Below are 22,500 nucleotides of genomic sequence, written 5' to 3' on the forward strand. Positions count from 1 at the left end.
ATACCTCTAAACAAGTTCCGTCTTGGAGGAGAGTCTTGCCAAGCTTCTTATTAAATATTAAATAGAAGCTTGAAATTGACCAAGATTCTTATTTTTAAGTCTTGCTTTGACCCCTCACTATAGTCTTTTCGTAGTGCCCACGATGAAGTGACCATTAAGAGTAGGTAACCTCTTCCCTGGATGAGTGAAAATGTAATAAAATAAAGACTGAAGAGCTTATGATGATTTGAACACAGCTATCAAAAGGAGCAAGCATCAGCAGCTTGACCATCTACAAAAGTCTTCCTCAAACCAAAACCACTCTTATATGAGTAGGATAGGAGCATTTTACGTGATGAGTAGGCTCTCCTCGTTGGGGTGAAATGCTCTTTTTCGACAGTGCCTTCTTCTGAGCCTGGTCTTTCTTGCTTCTTAGCGAAGAAGAAGAAATGGAAATCTTTCTCAGGTCAACCCCGAGTTATTGCGAAAAAAGACCCTAAATGACTTAATAATAAGAGAGAAGGGGTATCATAAATGAGCAAATCTGATTGATTCACATTCATTCCCGCACATGGGAAGTCTTAAAGTAGACCCTCTACCTCCTTTTTAGGCAGGTCGTGGGTACGCCGGTATAGATTCACAGAGGCGGCGAAAGAACTTGACTCCCCTCTCTGTCAACAAGAAGACTTGCCACCGATCAACTACAACGACTGGTGCTAAACAGGAAATTGAGAAGTCCATTCCCCTATATCCCACCCTACTCTTCATCCGAGAAGTATTCATTTAAATGTCGGAGTCCCTCTAGCTCCGTTTAAAGTAGATCGGCAAGACGTCTCGAAGCATATTTTGGTTCTTTGACCCTTTATCAACGGAGGAGCCTGCTTGTAGCACCAAGATCTTGATTTTGGTCAACTCTATGCTGCCTCTTTGGTGTACCAGAAATAGAAAGAAGTTGGAGAGACAGGTGGTAAACTTACTGCTGGACAGTCACACTTATTCGATCAGAGGGGCTTTTCCGCCATTCGAACGGAGAATGATTTTGATCTTGAACTTTCGGAATAAAGTGACATCTAAGCTATTGTCTATTCTCGGAACATGTGGGAAGGAATCATATACATGTTTTGGCCTTTATTTGCCGATTCACTTCTCCTATATTACTGGTCGGATAATACGCCCCAACCTAACAATTGATCTCTCAACCGCGCGATTGTATTCTATTCTCGGAACATGGCATGGGTGAAGCTCGTGCCAGACCTAGCTTTCTCATATCAAGTCAATTTCATCTCAAGAAAGAATCAAATATAGAAGGAATTGAGGAGCTCAGTCGAATTTCAAATGACACTGTGGTGCTGATGGTCAATCTCCTAAAGTGTTGAAAGCTGACTCCGACAACCCCACAATAAATCCTGAAGTATTGTAGAGCGAACTTTGCTAGAAAGATAGATTGAGGGCCATCGACCGGACCCCCTTTATGTCTAAGGGGGCGGGGGAGGCCTATAACAGAGTCAACAAAAAACAACCGTCAGGATAAGAGGTTCTGAGTTTTGGTATGATTTCTTTCCGGAAATTATCCTTAAATACTCAAACTCACTGACACCATGCGCTGAATAACGCTATCGCGGAAGAGCTCTTTAGTAGAGGGGCTCGGAAAAATAATGACTCAAATTAGTCAACTATAACTATCTAAACAATTCCCAAAACTTAGGCTACCACCTAAACAAAAACAGAATCAAGAAATAGGTCCTTTAGCGTTGCAATCAAATGGTTGAGTTTGGTGTGCCAAATTCCTTAGAGAAACCCGCCCTAAGAAATATTACCACCAGCACGTGAGAAAGGGATCTCTCTCTATTTCTATTTGGCAAAGCGACGAATGTGTCCCATCAAAATCCGCCTTTTTATTTCCACCCAAAACATAGTTCACGTGATGGGGAATTCCATTTGAGTTCATTCGTGTAGTAGTCAAAGGATTCACCCCAATTAGAAAGACTGGAAGTGACTGCCTAATCATAAATAAGAAGAAGGGGCGCGTTCACTGGATAAAGTATATACTAAAACAAGGCAAGTCTTCAATAGATCAGAGAGATGTTTGACATCGAGGGGTGTTCGAGAGTTCATCTTATGATTTCACTCTCTTCTTTTCAACCGCTAATACAAGAGCAGCTGGCGAGTCTTCTTTTCTTCCTCAGCCGCTGTACCTGATCTGTCTTAAGAGGTCTCCTGGCTTGTTCTTTCTTGAGCAACTCATCAGGATTGAGCGCAGCAGAAAGGGATCATGAACAAGAAGCGTAAGGTCAAGAACCAGAATAGGAATCGGCGTAGTCAACATAGTCAAGTCAAGAGAGAAAGAAAGAGCATCTGTAACAAGAGCATCTAATCGCTTATGTAAGAAAATCTGATCTTGATTCCGCAACACGTTCTCCGTCTCCGTTCAACAGACAATCTTGTGTACAAAGAATCTCAGTTCCAAATAGAAGATTGTGTCAGTGTTCCGTGTACAATGGAACAGAGAAATGAAGGAAGGTTCAGCATCAGTACCCAATCTACAAGCTTGAAGGGAACGCGAATAAAGGTATAAGAGAGGAAGCCCATGTGCTCTAAAGTAGTAAGCTAGAAAGCTAGTTGAGCAATATTTGATTTTCATATGAATTAAGAGAGCATACAAACTTCTCCATAAGGACAGTTTGCAAAACTAGCTACTTCATTCCATTCATTCTTGATGTCGGAAACAAGGGGAAATCCATCCTTCCAGCAAGGCTAGAAAGGAATAACCTTTCTTCTTCAGCTACAGCTCCTGCCGGGGCTATACTCTCTTCACTTTAGCCTTCAGAGTCCTATTTTAAACCGGGGGAAGTTTTCATTCAAAAGTAGGATGCAGAAATGATTGAAGAATGAGGAGCCCGACAGGGAGGGAACAAAGTCCTCATGAAAACGATCTCAATGAAATGTATCGGTAGCATGACTTGCCTTCTGATCGCTAACCAATTGTAGAATCATCTGAAAAAACTACCTGATCTTGGCATTTTCCCGTTCTCATGGTGATTAGCAAGGAAACGTTGTGTACCATAAGAGTGCTTCTGGATAGAGTGTTGACTCTCATATGCTTCCTAGCAGGCCTAATCCACCGCTCATTCGCTCCGTGCATCAATCAAGTAAGGTTTACTTTCTTTTCCAATCTTCATTCTCAGGGTTGAATAGTCGGATCCTCTCTTTTCCGTCGGCACAACTTTTCGTTAGCCGCGTATCCTTATTCATCAAATCGTATGGCGTTCTTATTCATTCCTGGCATTTGAAAGCCTGTGCTCGAAGGTTTGACTTGACTCATTTTTTGATGCGAGGGAAGGGGCAGGCTTCCGCCAATATGGTAAACCTCTTTTAAAAGACCGCCTTAAGATAAGGCATTCTTGACTGCTTGAGGCGAAGTTACGCAATAAGGGGGTATAAATAACAGGAGAATGGCGTACGTACCCATAATCTTTCTCTATCAGAGTGGAAAGCTGGCTTTGTTGGAGCCAAAAAAGCTTACTCGGATGGGACATCGAACATTCTTGATTTGGATGGCCACCCTGCCTGCTGACTTGGAAACTCCTTTAAACACGACCTTTCCCTTTGCTCTATAGCTCCACATATGTCTTCTCAGAGGCTTACCAATGCGAGTATCCGGATGGATTCAAACCCAACCTATCATCCTGCAGTTCAAAGGGTCAACCACCCACAACCCCGTATTCGTGACGATGATAATGGCCAGATGTGCGGGGTCGTATCTATCTATAGAAATTTGAGTCGTGCTAGCGTAGATAAGAAGACGCCAGCGATTCAGCCCGCTTCTCGACAAACCCTTCCCACACGACTACTTTTCTATGCTCTATTTCTAATTCGTTTCGTTCTGTAGAAGAAGCTCCCATTTTCGAATAATAGAAGTAGCATAGAGGTAAGCGAAGAGGGAATCCAAATATAGTTCGTGTGCAGCGAGGTCATCAACTCTTCAATCATCTTCTTGAACCGAAAGCAAGCAAGATAAGAGGAAGCTAACCTTAAAGGGCACGTCATTGAAGGGGTTTGACTGTTGTGCGAGAAGCAGGTTTATAAAGAAAAGACTAAGTAAGATCTGGGAAATCCCACGGGAAATGACTTATAGAAGAAGGAGCTTGCCTTCATAAGAGAAGTCAGTTTCGTAAGTTTCATAAGAGAATTCATTGAACATTCATTCCAGCATCTCATCCATCAAAACGAGTTCCTTCTGCTGATCGGTTCACTCAAACCTATGTTCTGAAAAGCTAGGCATACTTTGGCTTACTTCGAACAGTCAGCGTTCAGGTTCGCTCAAGGAGCAAGTAGTCATTTGTTTCGCTTCCGGCGCATTACCTATTCTTCCATTTCTCATCTGTTCAATGAAGGTAGCATGATTCTTTTCTTATGAGAATTCTCAACATCTTTTCTATTGAATAATATATGAACAGTACCAGGAAAAGTCACTAGAAAAATGGGTAAAGACCTGCTTACTAATGCACCTATCCTCTGAGAGAGTATAGCGAGGGTTGGATCTCACTTTATTGGTAGGTTCGGGCGGGAGCTACCTATTCAATTGGGTTGGTCTCTTCTCACCGCACAACTCCACTAGCAAGCTGTGAACCTAGAATGCTTGAGTGACATGGTTAGGAAGTGGTTTAGTCAATCTCCTATTTCCTCAGCAACAAGGGATCCGAAGCAAGTCAACCAATTCAGTAGCGCTTTCCTTAGCTGTACAGTACATCATGCTCGCTTCATTGACCCTATGATGAAGTGAAGAAGAGTGGATGATGAGGAAGAAAGCTTCACGCCCAGAATGCTACCCAACAAAGGAGCTTGCATTTCTTTCATTGATTCAGAATTCATTCTCTATATGGAAATACGTCCAGAAAGACTACTTCCACTTCAACATCTGACTGATCTAGAGCATTTTCAGAAATGAACTTCAAACAAAGAGCATTTCACCCTGCATGCTCCTATAGTGCAATGCAGTTGTTTTCTTCCGCAAAACAAGAACATTAGCACTATGGAAATACAGCAAACAATGCTACACAAGGAGACGTACGGAGATCAGCAGACAGAGCTCGAGAAAGAAAGGCAGAATCTCACCAGAACTTACAGAGGGCTACGTCTAAGGCAAATCTTCATTGAGATCAGGCAACAATTGGACTGACTTATAGCCTCAGGAAGAAAAAGAATGGAAGAAAGATCAAAACAATCAGCAGACTAAATAGGAAATTTCCCAGATAAGGGGTTCGCCCATTGATGCTTCTTTCTGCTTGACTCTTATAGAGTGACTTCCCTTTAGCGAACAACTGAAAAAAGAAGGGACTTGAATAGAAGAGAACTCCCCGAATTTAGTTATCAAAGAGGGAGTTTGAACCTCGATTTGAGAACATTACAGGCTTAGTCACATCACGCCTAGCGCCCAGGTCGCCGTGCGAAAGTGTGAGAAGGACATACTCACAGAAGCCATCATCCAGATCCAGAGTTGTATGATATACAGAACGAGCGCGATTCGTGCTCTTCTCCGATTTAGGTCTCGAACTGGTAGAAAAGCCTCGACGAGAAAACACAACGACTTTTACCACACCGAAACTCACAATCGACACTCAAAGGTTACGGACAGGACACCTCATAGAAATAGAAACCAACATGTTCATTGACTACTGACTAAAGGTACGTAATCGGGTCCAATGCTCCTACTCATTCTCCTCAGACATCTTAGTTGGTCCTTTCACTTGCCGATAACAGAGATCGGTTCTCTTTGTTGGGTTATTAGCTGGGCCATTTCTTTAAGATAATGAAATGGATCTCAATGTGTTCCCCCATTGTTAATATAGACAAGCTTGCTTGCTTTGTTGGAACAGGAGTGCCACACCAACAATGACAAGGGGAAAGCAATTCACTAAATAGATAGAAATAGGTCGAGATAGGAGCATGCCCCATTTCATAATAGCATAGATAAGAACCCCCCTCCGAGCTTATACTGGAGCTGTTATATCCGCAGTCCTTTCCTTAAGGAAGTAGGTAAATTGTTCGTTTCAAGACAAGGAAATAGCCGTTGACTGCTTGGGCACATGCAGACAGAGAAAAGTGGAAGTTAGGGAATAGGCCGCCACTTCCGCGGGTTGCCTTAGAATTATTGGTTCATGGGATCCTCCCGCCATCCGTAGACTAGGAGTGCTAGATAGAGACAGCGGCTACAGCTTGGGAAAGTCAAGGGTGGTCAAACATGGCCCACACTACACACTTACATAGCGACAGAAAGTCTTATTCAAATGCTGCACTCGCTCGTACTTGTATTCCTTGCTTCTCTCTCTTGAACCCTCTGTCAAGAACTAACAGCAAAGTAAGGAAGTTCAAGGTCAGTCCTAAAAGAAGGAGAGACTCTCTATACTTCCTTGGGAGTTGGCTTCCTCCTAGCTCTAAATCAAGGGAAGAAAGAAGATAGAAGGGAGTACTTTGGGACTCAGGCGGGATAACTATTGCAATCCTGACTACATGAGGTAGCTTGCTTACTCTTCTCTTTCTCTTATTAGGTAGAAAACGAGAGAGAGCCCAGGGGAGAGAGGACTAGCTTAACCTCTTGATAGTCTAGGTATCCTACCTTTGGATTGATCTCGCAGGAAAGATCAAAGAGAAACTAACACTATCTAAGGAATCAAAACCTGACCTTGAGAGAGCTAAGCAGTTAGAAGGCATGAGACACAACTGCACACTCACTATATCTCCAATCTCTCCTCAACATTCAACCTTTCAATGGTTGGCGAATGTCAAGTCAAGAGAGAAAGAAAGATGATTTACCCTTGTTATGTTAATACACCGGAACATCACCATTTTCTTAAGGCTTTGAAGAAGACCTCACTCTACTAATGGGGGAGTCTTCCTTCTATTTGGCCTATGCCCTTTACCAAGGCACACAAGCACTAGATGCATGTGCGGGAGGAATGGGAAAACAAGCAACAGATTTCACTCATTTGACAGCTATAGGAGATCAAACAATTTCCATTTTCAGATTGTCTTATTAAGGAAAAAGAGAAATTTGACATATATAGGAGACTCAACTGCGAACGTCTCATTCAAGCTCTAAGTCACTATCTAGGGCAAGAAGGTCCTTTTACTTAAGCGCCATCTGATCTGGATGAGCTAGTGCGCTTGTCATCTTTTGTTTGCTTACTTGGTCAAGCTCCTGAGCAAAGAAGAAGGCCAATTAAGGTCTATCAGTCCAAGGTAGTAGGCGTGGTCCCAGGTTCCTTGTTGTATTAGGACATTGTTTTGACATCCCCATTCGGTAGATAAAATGACTTGGTATATACCGGGAGTTACGAGCGGAGTCTTCACTATCTTGATTGCCTTAACTCTCTTTCCACCAGTTGGATTCAAGTAGTCGGCTCAAGATTCATTATAGGAGCGGGCTTCCTACTGAACTTCGATCCGACGAATTACGAATACATAGTCATGATCATATCGATATCAACCGGCCCCCCAAACGACGGCTGAGCAGAGCGGAGTCCAAAGTTAACGAGTGCGAATAATATGCCACAGCTGGAAGATGAAAGGGGGTGAGACCGGTCAAATTACACTGTGGGGAGGGGAATGATCTGTGCATCCGTTACGTTATGAGCAAGGATTGAAAGAAATTCTTGCAAAATGTTATAACGACTCTATATAAGATGATAGTTGGCGATACAACTCCAAGCGAGGAAGAGAAGGAAGAAGCGAAGAGCTAAGCCTAGCGTTCGTACCCCAGAGAATTAGATCGGATACTCCCTACCATTGGGAAGACTGCGCGATAGCATAAGTAAGGTAGAAGCGGGACTGGCGGAACAGTAATCAAGCCCTTCACTCGAGATGGTGATAATAGGACCTCGACACGGTCTGCCACGGGTACCACACCGTTTTCCCAAAGCCAGGAATGCGAGAAATATTCATTCTATTTTTTAGCAACCGGACAATCAGTCAAACTGAGAAATGGATCATTGTTTGGCACAATAAAGCTACTTCGGGCAACAAAAATGTGGATTCTCATTATCTAACACAGCAAAGCAAAGAAAGATTTGGTTTTTGAGGAGTTTGGGATCTTAGCAGGTTGACTTAGCTTGAGAGAGTGTGCCGCCCTAGCACCCGATTCTTGTTATCCAAATGTTGAACCGGCATTTGGGCCAGACCTTGTACATTATTATGATGGTAAATAAGCTGTGGCAAAGAGAAGACCCTTTAAGTCAAGGTGGCGTCAATCAAGTTTGTTAATTGAGCCCTGGTTCGCGACATGTCCTCTATCCCTTTCACCGGTATACAAATCTAGGGGCTGTAGTGGGAGGACGCTGAAATAGCCCTTTTTCGGCGGAAGTGCCACCAGCCAAGAGAAGATCGCTATGGATCCGGTTGTTATGGCAAGGGTTTCACCTCGTAATGCCCCTTTCTGATCTCTAACCACTTAATGCCGACGAATCTAAAAAAGGGCAGACCACCTTCCACGAGCGCCTTACGCCTTTGTTGAGGGTCAAGCGTAGTATCGAGGACAAAATACTTTCCATTGACCCGCTTCGGAACTCTCTATGTAAACACGATCTTTCCTTTTTACCTACCCAATCTTAGCACTATAAGACTCACAGCGTTGGTTAGCTAGTGTCCGGCTTCTTAGCCTTCCTTTTTGAACTCCTGTTTTCCTGTCGAATCGAAAACGAGTCGATCTTCTGTATAAAAGCAATCTCTAACAAAAGAGCTTCCATATTTCGCTCACATTATGAGTTGTTTTGCCTCCCTGCGCCCTTTACTAAATCTCAGAGCAAAATGAGTTGCGCTAATCCATTGAAATGGGGGAAGCTATAGACCTCACTATAGAAGTTCTTTTTGAAGTCCAAATATGAGTTGTTTTTTTCGCTCGTAGCCTTTACGGAAAATGAATCACCAAAATGCGTTGGAAATCAATCGTAGCGCTTACTTCAAATCGAAGATCCAACGAAACCTCTTCTCGAACAAAAGGAATTCGTCCTCAATGGCTATTGTAGTGAGCTTTAAGGCATGTTCAATCCCCTTGTTGCTGGATTCTATATTTCTTCTTCCCTCTTCGGTTTTGCTTCCTGGACTCTTGCCTTACAATCGATATCAATCTCCTCAGTAAGAACGAAAAGCAAAAGGGCTAAGGCGCCTTCGTCCCAGTCGCTACCAATGTTTCTACGGATCTCAAAGTTTCCGTCGATAACACAGTTTCTTTTTCCACTTACACTGAAGTGACCCCGGGAAGCTTGAGCCAACTCGGAGAGAGGAGAGCATCTTTCGCTGTAGGATTAGGATCTGCAACTGACCTTCACTTGACTTTGGTTAAGGCTTCTGTAGGAGCAGCGGGTATTCATACTCGTACATGAAAGCAAGAATGGAAAGACAGCTTCCCTTATCATTTTGAAAAGAGGAAAGCCAAACTGGCATTCGCTTTGTCGTGAACTGGTGGGGTGGGGGTCTCCTAAGTGATGAAGGTGTAGAAGTCGTTCTCCGTGCAACCCCTTTTCTCTTAAACAGCAAGGACTTGACGAACATTCCAATGGTAATGGGCGACAATCAGTCATAACTCGGAATTAGAAGTTGACCTGGAAGAGCGACTACTAATATTTCCATAGAAGTGAGCGTCTTTTCTACCAATTGCTCCCTCCTTTCTGCCTAACACTGTTGAAGCTTATTCAGTGTCCGATTTGTTAACTATAAAAGAGGTTGTTTTTCTTCTTATTCCTTTAAGTCAAAATCAGACATAGTAAACGCAGAAGATCCTGGATATCTTGGGGAGATCCTGCCTGGGCAAACCAAAGATGTTCGACTAACGGAAATGTAAGCCCTCATTAACTGCCCAATTCCGGCACAAACCAACAGTTCTCAGTGCTCCTTCCTGCCGCTGGAATTCTTCAGCGTCAGAGAAAAGCCAAGAGCGTGGCGACCTAAGACAGAGCCGGAGGCGGGGGACTCGTTGAAGTAGCCCCCCGTTTGTCAGGAATAGGCTAAGCAGCAGAAAGTGAAGCGGTCCCATTTCGTTCGGGCGTTTAAGCTATAGGACCACAATCTTGAATAGGGGGTGAGTGCCTGACCTAGGATAGAAGTTGAGAAGTCGAACCATTCGTGTCACCTCCCTCGTACCAGCTTTCTCTCCATTGTATTACGTAAAGGCGGCTAAACCTCTGATTCACTCTTCTTTGCAACCATGAAAGATGTCTTGATTGTTGTTTTTCACCTTGGAAACTCGCCATAGCAGCATTGTTTGAGTGAGGGGCCTTATCGAGAGACAAGGATACCTACTGGCTTGAGGCGAAGACACGGAACTCGCTATAATAAGAGTCGGTTTGCCTTTGACTCGTACTCCATGTTTTCGTTGTCTCCTCCCAATTGAAAGGAATTGGCGACGTATTTCCATAAATAGATCGAATGAGAATTCATGACTGAAATGAGCTTTCTAAAGCCTCTTTTTTCTAGGATTCCTCCGTTTTTCGACCTCTGCACTTGGCTCTTTGTTTTCTCTTCCCGAACCCCCTTTAGTAGCCTCGGTTTCAGCCTTCACTGCGAAGTCAGTCAAGGCGTATGACAAGCACTCAAAAGAAACCCTGCTCGCTCTGTCTTCCTTTTCATCCTCAGCTCGACGGAATAACGGTACGGGGTCGTCCATCTAACCGACCCCAGCCTTAGGGTTCAGGACCGTTCTCCGGCTCTAACGAATCCTTGTCTCTTCTTTCGCGAAGGTCAGACCCCTGAATCAAACATGTCTTATACGGGCAGGTTCTTTAGTCACAAACCTCCGGAAATCCATCTTTTGGGTCCATTCTCTCTGGCTGATGAAAGAATAGGTTTTCCTCTATTGCAACCTGGTCATTGAATCTCTTTTCTTTTTCGCTCTCTGTGACTAACGCTTGCTAAGGGAAGCGGTATTCCTTATTGTTTCGGCTATGCGCTTCGCTTTACCGATCGCAGATCCCCGGCTCCCTCCTTCTACTTCTCTTGCCGAATCGTTGTCGTTGGCTCCCTCCCTTGTGACCTCCGGACTGACTCCTCTGGCGACCCTCCTTTATGACTATCTTTCTCAACCGGACACAAGAAGACAGGATAGAATTGCAGCATTTGAGACTACCTATGGATGCTCTATCGTAATGGTCCTGTCTGGCTGACTTTACAGCCCGGAGCAGCTGATGCTGATAATCGTGAAGATGGCTCTAATGTAAATGTTCGAGTAGACTACTTTGTTCGGGGATTGCTCGATAATCCAGGTCTACAGTCTCTATAAGCGCGTACCAAGCCAAAGCTTCCTCTTCCTTCTTCGTGACTGACTGAACAGGATAGAAAGAAAGAACAGACGCTAAAAAAGAGGACAAGCTTCAGGCTCAAGAGAAAGCCAAGTTGCCTTGCCTATGGTATGGGCGAAGTTGTAGCGATCTCAACTACGAAGATGGTCAAGCATCTTATAAAACAAGCCGGCCATAATAGAAATAGATAGGCACAGCGAAAATCGAAGTACAACAACATGCCTTTGCTATCAAGATTTATTTAAATAAGTCATATGACCAGTCAGGAGTAGCTGTTGCTAGGTGTGATCCTTAAGAGAGTGCCCGTGTCAAGTAAATGCAAAGCCAGGAAACCTTCAAAGTCGAACGGTCTCAATCACTATAGCGATTGAGCGCAAGACCGAAACCAAAAGGAATTACACTGCTCGATAAGGGACTAAAATAGCATTAGAACTAAGCACTTTACCGAGGGCCTAATGACCTGTCCTTCCTTGACACGTACTATAACTTGGCTACTTTCACTCCTATTCTTTCATTTCATATTGACTTCTTTGCGTCGCATATGGGCCTTTCTATTATCTAGTCTCCGTTCCACTGGACTGCCCATCGACATCACTACTATACATAAAGATGCAAGGCCACTCTCCCATTCTCCCTCTATTGTAAAGAAAGGGGCTGGGTCTGCCTTATTAGTAGTTTCACCCCACTACGAGCAAGCACAGTAGTAGGCATTTTTGCAATGCGCAGTGTTGGTTTCCCACTGATTCCATTCCGTTCGCATTAAAGGGTAAAGGTATGTGTCGTAGTGAATATTCTTCTCAAGAAGACTGAAAAGCTTTGAACGCGGACTCACTCGCCGGAACACAGCAAAGTTTTAGATTGAAGCAAGGTGGTGCTGGCACCACCAGTTCAACGAAACCAAGCGAGTAAGAGGCAGATTTCATTCAAAGAAATGGTCATTTCATCGGTTTTCTTGTTGTGTTATCATAGGTTTCGCTTAGTTCGATAATCAGATGAGGTTATTGGATGAGAAAGAGAGGCAGACATGGCTGGGGCACATAACAGAATAGGAAGGCTCAGAACCAGAATAGGAATCGGCGTAGTCAACATAGTCAAGTCAAGGTTTGTGTTCCGCGATTGTGACCATTTGATTGCTCGTTCGTGGATTCAGACTTGTTTGCTTAAGGTAAAGGATGGCTGGAGAACCTGCAATTGCCCCAGTAGCTGCTTCAAGAATGTTGATAGGTAGGTGTATGGTTGGGGTCTGGTTGCCACTCACCAAAGGAGGAAAGGGAAGAGTTGTTCGACAAGCTCAATGGTGGTGCATATTTTGGGTGAGGCGCTCTCGCTGATATCAGTTGTCTACTATTTGTTGTATAAGGAGTGAGCCCAATCTCTTCGATCGATAAGCTACGGCCCCTCACTCAAACAGGGATGAAATTTCCATATGCTTCGCGGAACCTAGAATGCAAGAGTGACATGGTTAGGAAGTGGTTAGGCAATCTCCGATTGAGATCCTTTCGTAGGACGCTTGAAAGTAGGAAAGATAGTTAGAAAACCCACCCTCGGCTAGATCCAAAAGATCGAGTCATTTTCCTTATTTAGGGAGGAGAAACGTAGATTGAAGCTTCGATAGGGGAAGGAATCTGAAAGGTCCGAGAACATGAGCTAAAGGCCACGAAAAGGTCCTAACCGATGTCCTTGTTGTTTCTTGACCTTCCTCTATCCCAGGATCACTGGGTGAACCACTTCTATGACAGGAATCCTGTTTACTACTTGCAAGGTATTGCACACCCTAGGAAACTGAAGGTCATATGGGATGCGATTATAGGACAGGGGGAAGTGAAAGCCTAACCATTAAAAGCACGAGAACAACATCCTCAACAGAAAAGCACTGCCAACCCAAGCATTGATGCCACCAGCTCAGAGTCAACTCCGACAATCGAAACGCTAGTGCATATATAGATGAGAAAGGTTTTCCATCTGAAATGAAAGAAGGAGCAGCCTTAACCCAATCCAAATGACAAACGTGGGAGACAAAGGGTTAACAAGGAGCACTACAAACAAACCTTTCCCAAGGATGGAATACCTAGAGGCTCAGCAAGCCAAGAAGCCGCCCTGAAACAGAAGAGGGAGCCGGGGATCTTCGATCGAGAAGTCCCCTGAAGAAAACATCGCTGGAATGGCCGGGTTTACGTCGTCACAAACCGCCGGAAAGATGTCAATAGGTGAAATTCCCTTGCAATCATCCAAGATTAGTTTTTCCTATAATACATCTGCTCATACTACAGCCCCATCAAATTCAACGAAGGAATGAGGAAGCGGTGCTCTTATCCGACGACCAAAGATGCCACTCGTGACCTCTATCAATCGGTCGTATATGGTCCTTCGGGTTGTTTTATCTACGTCACGCTACACAAGGTCAGAAATACCCCGGCAACAGTTCTGTTCAACGTGCTGGTTCCGGTACCAGGCATTGCCAACCATTTCTACAGCAACCTCACCCCCTAATCTCAGTATATGCAAGGAAAAGCGCATTCTTCAAACAGGCATCTAGTAACCTCACCGCGCAAAGGCTGTAACGCAAAGCCTCCTAGTATCTTTCATGGCCCCCGCCCTAATAACTTTTTCTTTATGCTGTGTGTAATTGAGAAACTCACTTTATTAAGAGAAAAGGCGCGAAAGGCAGACCAAGCAAGAAGCTATTTAGTAGATTTTGTGATCCAACCAACCTACCATCATCGCTACACCAACTATCGATCCCAACCGACCGAGAAGAAAGAGAAGGCGGACAGAACCACACGTCTTTCCTGCAGGCCAAGAAGGCAGAGGCTGGGCCAGAGACTGAGATTCATTTTGCTTTTTGTGCTTTGGCCCGAATTTACAGGGATAGCATTTGACCAACCTACCACCTACCGAGACTTTCCTCACTCGGAAGATCACTTCTACAAAAGTAGGGAAGCCATTTCTTGATTAGAGAAGTCATAAAGGAGCTCACTTCTTCACTTGATTGAACTTAAATAAAGTGACAACGGATGGTCAGGTCAATTCCAGCAAGAAGCTTCGAAAATCGAATATCAGAATTGGACGAACGAGCCTTCCTTCACCCCATTCCGACCCACTTCTTCTAATGTTTCTAGGAAAAAGCATCTGACTTAGGCCTGCTGCTAAAATCAGATAAGTTTAGGAAATGTCAAGATTTCCTTTTGATTCAATTCAATGAGACAGCTAGGCGGATCATTTTGTATATGTGTCTCGTATATACAGGGAATGCACTTCTTACAACATCACCATTTCCATCATTGCCGTTATCTTCGTATCGGGATGTGATGTGGGTGGATGCAGAGGTGACTACAACTTTCTTTGAGCCTTTGTGAATGATTCTTTCCTCCCCCCATCCCGTAACTGCTTTCTGCTTCGACTAGAACACAAATAAGAGGCCAGCAAGGTTAATGGACCTACTCGCACCCCCACCAATAACAGAGAGTTCTCCTGCGATCCCTACGATCTATTACGCAAATCTGAATTCCATTCAAATAGCTCTTTTTTGTTGCATTGAAAAGTAGGTTCTTCATTCTTATCTCCAGGTCTGGCAAACAGGCAAAGGATAGCAGAAGCAAACCTTTAGTGTGCTAATCGGTTGAGCTAGAAGCGGATAGACTGAAATCAACCTAAGTACGGAACAGAAGCATTTTTTGATTGGCTACGAATGGGAAAGGTTCTTGACAGGAAGGTTGCCACATCTACTCACAAGCTTTGAGTCCGAGGGAGAAGGACGCTATCTCGCGAAAGAAAGCGCTACCCTTTACAAGTGAAGCTCAAAACATGAATCCAATAAGGTCGAGTTACCTGTCTTTCTAAATGAACTATGCCTGCTTCTCACGCCAATCCTGATCTAAATGAGTTCACTCTTTGGCTTCCTTCTCTGCTCATGCATTTGAGGTTGAGGAATGGATGGAAACCCTTATCCCCTCTCCTTGCTTCAATCATTTCTTTGAAGTTCAACTTATCCCCTACAATGAGGATCCCAAAAGAAGGGCTCACTAGACGAGGACAAGATCCAAGGCCTATATCTCGCACAACAGGAAAACAGATTCATTGATGGAAAATAGATACAGGCTAAGGGATGAAAGAGTCTGTTACAGCTTGAACATCTATATGCTGTATAAGTCATAGGCTAAGAAGCGAGCAGCAACAGAAGCCTTACCCTAACCTAACCGCGCAAAGGAAAACCTTATCAGTCGAACTGGCACCAAGGAACCTAACAAATGGAACCAACCAAAGCAAAAACAAAAAGGAGCACTTCTTCCTCAGCATGAGATGGATTGGGAGTGAACAAAGAAAGTCCAGTAAATCTCTCAAGAAAAGAGGAACAAAACCGGTAGCTAGTCATTACCTTACCCGCACATGACTTACCCATTCATCCTTTGTTTTGTGATCTATCAACAGAAAAAAGAAGAAGAAAGAGAGCACAAGAACACCAAACATAACAGCAAAATTCGATGAATCAGAAGAGGGAAAATCCTCTTGAAATTCAGAAGCCATGTAGGCCATATCCGCGCAGATCTCCCACCCTCTTACTAAGAGACCATTTACCTATTACATCACTCTGTTGCACAGCCTAGGACACCAAACCAGTTGAAATCCCAAGTTCTTCTGAAGCAAAAACTGGATGTCTTCAACAATCACCATAGACAAAGGATCAGCAGTCTTAAAATGAACCACAGAATGGAAATCACTTTCCAAATCAACATGCAAATATCCTCATTGGATAAGAATCCGCAAACCTTCTCTAATTACAAGAGCGTCGGCCACCTCGGCCCACATCTCGAAATCAAACTTCCGCCCCCCTTAATAGCTTGTCCTTCATGGTTGCGAAGTACCAACACACCTCCACATAACCCTGTTAACTTGTCAAAGGCAGCATCAGTGTGAAGCTTAAGTCTGCCTATAACAAACAGGAGAAGTCCACCTGTTCATATGCTGGTGATGACCCATTGCATAAGACGTTGGATAAGGGGATTAGCAGAAGTGAAATTCATTAAAGAAAAACACTGCTTTCTACAGACTAAGGAATTTCTTGCACAAGCTGTACAATACGTTGGTTGTAATATTCTGAAATGTGAATTCGAAAAAGGGAGAAAGGGCTTTTTTATAGATTCAGAGGTGAGTCAGAGGGGTTTGCTTGTTTGCTGGCTAGCGCGTGCAATCAACGAGAAATTCCTTCGCGTTAGTAAGCTAGCTTTGTAAGCTAAGGAAGCCTGGTTCTCCGGGCACTACGGTAGGACGTGGATCGATCATGACGAGAATGGACTTCTCCGTAATGGAATGGAATAGAAGAGTCACAGGTAAGTTCCCCCGGCTTTCCCCCTTCTCGACCAGAGGAAGGAGATATGAATTCCATTCAGGCGGCGGGTAAGGGCTTGGCTTGACCGTGTGTTCTCTCCTGGTCGGGTCGGAGGCGAAAACTGGCAAAGTTCATCATTCAGTGGTGGGATTTGAATAGAAAAGAAGGCCCAACGAGTGAGAGATTTGGATAGAGTCTCGCTCATAGAGGAAGAGTACGCGAGCTAGTGCGCTACGGCTTACGCAGTTGATCGGAGCAGATAGCCCTTCGGGCAACCAACCAAACCCCGCACATCCAATTCCATTCCGATCAACAACTTGGAGGTATGGCTGAGTGGCTTAAGGCATTGGTTTGCTAAATCGACATACAAGAAGATTGTATCATGGGTTCGAATCCCATTTCCTCCGGCACGGAAGTGGAACGGGCGGGCGAAATTACGTGAGAGAAAGAACCTCTTGGTGGAGTCCAGTCCCCCGGAGGACAGAATAGCACTACTTACTTAATGACTAGGAGCGGGGAGCCTTTTCGCCTTGTTTTTCTCTTTGACCGGCCTAGACTTCTTTCTATAAGTAAGCTCCCTCCGGCCGTCCGGGGACTGGATGGCTCTCGGTTCTTGAGCATTGGGGGATTAGGCGGCAGTTGAAAGAGCTGCTCGAAAGCTTGATGAACAGGCGAGACACTTTCTATTTGATTTTCTTAGTCAAGTAAAGAGGGCTTTTTCCCTGACTAGTCAAGTGGTAAGGTAGGGCGCTATTCGATGAAGAAAACTGACTTTAGGAAAGTGGTTCAGGTAGCTCAGTTGGTTAGAGCAAAGGACTGAAAATCCTTGTGTCAGTGGTTCGAATCCACTTCTAGGCGGGCGAAGGGTCCAAAACATAGCCGGGATCGAGCCGGATTTTGAAATGAAAGTGAAAGAGTCAGCCAAAAAATGTGAGTGCTCCTGCGCTATACGGCTTTTTGGCGTCGCCCTATCTTGCTGGAGGCAGCTTCTTTTCTAAAAAAGCGGGTTCAACCTCGGATTGGTTCTCGCGTCCCTGTGCCCAAAAGGATGGGCGAGTTCGGTTTGAGTGTTCATCGATCGGGTGGATCTATATGCTCCGGGGTGGTGAGACGAGGTGTAGCGCAGTCTGGTCAGCGCATCTGTTTTGGGTACAGAGGGCCATAGGTTCGAATCCTGTCACCTTGATGTGAGGCTGAAGTCAGCACTCAAATATGAACATGACCCGCCTCGCCTCCTCTGACTCGTGACTCGTATATTTACTTTCTATAGCAAGCACACTATACGATACCTATAGCTAAAGATCATATAGCGCCACAGTAGAAATACGAACCTATATGGAACACTTCTCTCTTTCTCATCTTTTTCTTGAGGCTCCTGGCCTTCTCGTTGGTAGAACACAACCAATATGATATTGAGCTTGAGCATCCCCGGGCTAGTTCCATTTTCTAAAATCGAAGAAATGCAGATTTCTAAGGTGACAGGGCAGCTAGTTTGAGTGGGGCCTGACGGTTTCCGGTTAGTTGGAGAAGAAATATTGATCGCTGGCAATCAAGGATTGATTTTGGAGGGGTGCTTCCTGAAATAGTTCAACACTATGGCTCATTCCTCTTCTTTCTAAAGTCCCTTGGAGCCAATCGCTTGCCTGAAGCTTGACATGATGAGCGCCGTTAAGCCTTCCCCAAACGAAAGAAAGATTCCACGAAGTCCTCTGACCTTCTCTTTGCTGCTGAACTCCCTTCTCGATCCAACCAACCAAAACAAAATCTTTTTAGATTGGATGGGAATGAATGAAGAAATACTAAATCGTCCCATATTGAATCTGGAATTTTGGTTCTTCCCAGAATTTTTGTTACTTTATAATATATATAAAATAAAACCATGGGTTATACCAAGCAAATTGCTTCTTTTAAACTTAACTATAACTGACAATTTGAGTAAAAATAAAAACATCAACGGAAAGCAACAAAGGAATCTTTTTATACCACCGAATAAAAAACAATCTTTTGAATTAAAGATAAAGAATATAAATCAAGCAGAAAACGAAAAAGAACCCGCAGGCCAAGGGGATCTTGGATCAGATGCACAAAACAAAAAATATCTTGGGTCCCCTCTCTCAAACCAACAAAACGATATTGAAGAAGAGTATCCGGAATCAGATATGAAAAAACGTACAAATAAAAAACAATACAAGAATAACACGGAAGCAGAACTCCATTTCTTCTTGAACAAGTATTTGCTTTTTCAATTGAGATGGAATGAGACTTTGAATCAAAGAATGATCAATAATATCAAAGTATATTGTCTCCTGCTTAGACTGAGAAATCCAAAAGAAATTGCTATATTCTCGATTCAAAGGAGAGAAATAAGTCTGGATATAATGCTGATTCAAAAGAATTTAACTCTTACAGAATTGATGAAAAAGGGAATATTGATTATCGAACCCGTTCGTCTGTTTTTAAAAAACGACGGACAATTTATTATGTATCAAACCCTCGGTATTTCATTGGTTCATAAGAGTAAGCACAAAACTAATCAAAGATACCGAGAAAAAGAATATCTTGATAAGAAGAACTTTGATGAATTCATTGCAAAACATCAAAAGATAACTGGAAATATAGACAAAAATCATTATGATTTGCTTATTCCTGAAAATATTTTATCATCTAGACGTTGTAGAGAGTTGAGAATTCTAATTTGTTTCAATTCAAAGAATAGAAATGGTATGGATAGAAATCCAGTATTTTGCAACGGGAACAGCATAAAAGACTGGGGTCCATTTTTGGATGAAAATCCGCATCTTGATAGCGAGAAAAATAAATTAATTAAATTAAAGTTTTTCCTTTGGCCCAATTATCGATTAGAAGATTTAGCTTGTATGAATCGTTATTGGTTTGATACCAATAATGGAAGTCGTTTCAGTATGTTAAGGATACATATGTATCCACGATTGAAACTTTGTTGATGGTACATTTTTCCTCTATATCCTCTATCATATCTAGTATCTAAAAGCAAACAAAACAAATGCGCACATGCCTTGTCTTACACTAATATACGATACTAATTCAATGACGTATCCATTCGATATAGAAATGAATCTTCTTTATTTTAGGCCTAAATTATTCTCTTTCGTAAGTGCAGAAATGTATTATCCTTTTGTATTCCTATCCGACTCCAATTTTAAATTGAATTGATTATTGATTCATTTTACTTGATAAAATTGGAGTCCATAAAGAAATTTAGATTATTGTGTATATCAGATTAAAATGACTAGCCTTATTATTATTACTGATCGGTAAAATTAATATATGTAAAAGGGGGGTTCTTTTATGGTAAAAAATCCATTCATCTCGGTTATTTCCCAAGAAAAAGAAGAAAAGAGGGGGTCCGTTGAATTTCAAGTATTCGTGTGTTCACCAATAAGATACAGAGACTTACTTCCCATTTGGAATTGCACAAAAAAGACTATTTATCTCAGAGGGGTCTGCGGAAAATTCTGGGAAAACGTCAACGGCTATTGGCTTATTTGTCAAAAAAAAATAGAGTACGTTATAAAGAATTAATTAGTCAGTTGGGTATTCGAGAGACAAAAACTCGTTAATTTGATGAGTCATTTTGAATTATTCGCTTCATTTTTGATGAACTTCTTTTCGCTTTCAGCAATTCATGGAAGAATGAATCGGGGAAAAACTTATGACTGCAACAGCTACAAGAAAAGACCTCATGATAGTCAATATGGGCCCTCAACACCCATCAATGCATGGTGTTCTTCGACTCATCGTTACTCTAGATGGTGAAGATGTTATTGACTGTGAACCAATATTGGGTTATTTACACAGAGGGATGGAAAAGATTGCGGAAAACCGAACAATTATACAATATTTGCCTTATGTAACACGTTGGGATTATTTAGCTACTATGTTCACAGAAGCAATAACCGTAAATGCACCAGAGCAGTTAGGAAATATTCAAGTACCCAAAAGGGCTAGCTATATCAGAGTAATTATGTTGGAATTAAGTCGTATAGCTTCTCATTTGTTATGGCTTGGCCCCTTTATGGCCGATATTGGTGCGCAGACCCCCTTCTTCTATATTTTTCGAGAAAGAGAATTAATATATGACCTATTCGAAGCTGCTACCGGTATGCGAATGATGCATAATTATTTTCGTATCGGAGGAGTAGCTGCTGATCTACCTCATGGTTGGATAGATAAATGTTTGGATTTTTGCGATTATTTTTTAACAGGGGTTGCTGAATATCAAAAGCTTATTACGCGGAATCCTATTTTTTTAGAACGAGTTGAGGGGGTGGGCATTATTGGAGGCGAAGAGGCAATAAATTGGGGTTTATCAGGACCAATGCTGCGAGCTTCTGGAATACAATGGGATCTTCGTAAAGTTGATCATTATGAGTGTTACGATGAATTTGACTGGGAAGTCCAATGGCAAAAAGAGGGGGATTCATTAGCTCGTTATTTAGTACGAATCGGTGAAATGAAAGAATCCATAAAAATTATTCAACAGGCTCTAGAAGGAATTCCGGGGGGGCCCTATGAGAATTTAGAAATCCGACGCTTTGATAAAGTAAGGAATCCCGAATGGAATGATTTTGAATATCGATTTATTAGTAAAAAACCTTCTCCAACTTTTGAATTGTCGAACCAAGAACTTTATGTAAGAGTCGAAGCCCCAAAAGGGGAATTGGGAATTTTTCTCATAGGAGATCAGAGTGTTTTTCCTTGGAGATGGAAAATTCGCCCACCAGGTTTTATCAATTTGCAAATTCTTCCTCAGTTAGTTAAAAAAATGAAATTGGCCGATATTATGACGATCCTAGGTAGCATAGATATCATTATGGGAGAAGTTGATCGTTGAAATGATAATTGATACAACAGAAGTACAAGCTATCAATTCTTTTTCCAGATTGGAATCGTTAAAAGAGGTCTATGAGATCATATGGATGCTTGTCCCTATTTTGACTCTTGTATTAGGAATCACAATAGGTGTACTAGTAATTGTTTGGTTAGAAAGAGAAATATCAGCAGGAATACAACAACGTATTGGACCTGAATACGCCGGCCCTTTGGGAATTCTTCAAGCTCTAGCAGATGGGACAAAATTACTTTTCAAAGAGAACCTTCTTCCATCTAGAGGAGATCCTCGTTTATTCAGTATCGGACCCATCCATAGCAGTTATATCAATTTTACTAAGTTATTTAGTAATTCCTTTTGGCTATCGCCTTGTTCTAGCCGATCTCAGTATTGGTGTTTTTTTATGGATTGCTATTTCAAGTATTGCTCCTGTTGGACTTCTTATGTCAGGATATGGATCAAATAATAAATATTCCTTTTTAGGTGGTCTGCGAGCTGCTGCTCAATCAATTAGTTATGAAATACCATTAACTCTATGTGTGTTATCAATATCTCTACGTGTGATTCGTTGAGACAAAAACTTTCCCTATTTCCTTGCTTTATAGGAAAGAAGTTAAATGCGTTGAATACATATTTTCATATTTTTTATTCAACATTTGGGTTGATGAATTAAACCAGCCAGATAGTTATATGAGTGAGAAAAACAGCTTTTAAATTCGCAGTAAAAAGATTGAGTCTCATTTCCTATGTACAAGAGTTAAGTGAAAGTAAACATAAACAGTAGAGGCTGCTTACCCCAAGATTGGTTGATTAGTCATCATGTCTTGAAGCGGGTTCAAAAGATCAACTGGATGGGGTTTTTATTATTTATTACCAGACATGTATTATTATAATGGGGGATTGGGCAAAAATGAGTGGATGGTTAGGAACACCAAGGTACACAAAGGATTAGTAATAGAGATTATGTAAGTTATCCAACAGGATATTTCTGCATAAAAGGAATTCTAATTGGGACTTTAAGTTGGTAGAAACGATCA

General features: G+C 42.5%; 1 protein-coding gene and 2 non-coding genes across 3 annotated transcripts in view; all 3 read left to right on the plus strand.

The window, feature by feature from the left end:
- Positions 1 to 17,377: 17,377 nt before the first annotated feature.
- On the plus strand, positions 17,378 to 17,451 carry TRNAF-GAA (transfer RNA phenylalanine (anticodon GAA)). The gene has a single exon. It is a non-coding gene; the product is annotated as a tRNA-Phe (tRNA).
- A 253-nt stretch (positions 17,452 to 17,704) lies between these two features.
- TRNAP-UGG (transfer RNA proline (anticodon UGG)) lies at positions 17,705 to 17,779 on the plus strand. The gene has a single exon. It is a non-coding gene; the product is annotated as a tRNA-Pro (tRNA).
- A 2,326-nt stretch (positions 17,780 to 20,105) lies between these two features.
- The window catches only part of LOC132291049 (NAD(P)H-quinone oxidoreductase subunit H, chloroplastic), a 3,384-nt gene continuing 989 nt past the window's right edge, over positions 20,106 to 22,500 (plus strand). Inside the window, exon 1 of the mRNA XM_059790202.1 lies at positions 20,106 to 22,500. This exon is cut by the window's right edge and continues 989 nt beyond it. Within this exon, the coding sequence (XP_059646185.1) occupies positions 20,285 to 21,466 (1,182 nt within the window). The 5' untranslated portion in view covers positions 20,106 to 20,284 and the 3' untranslated portion in view covers positions 21,467 to 22,500.

Source organism: Cornus florida, unplaced genomic scaffold (genome assembly GCF_030987335.1).
Source record: "Cornus florida cultivar Cherokee Brave unplaced genomic scaffold, ASM3098733v1 CherokeeBrave_3.0.0_Hap2_scaffold_30, whole genome shotgun sequence".
Taxonomy (NCBI): Eukaryota; Viridiplantae; Streptophyta; class Magnoliopsida; order Cornales; family Cornaceae; genus Cornus; species Cornus florida.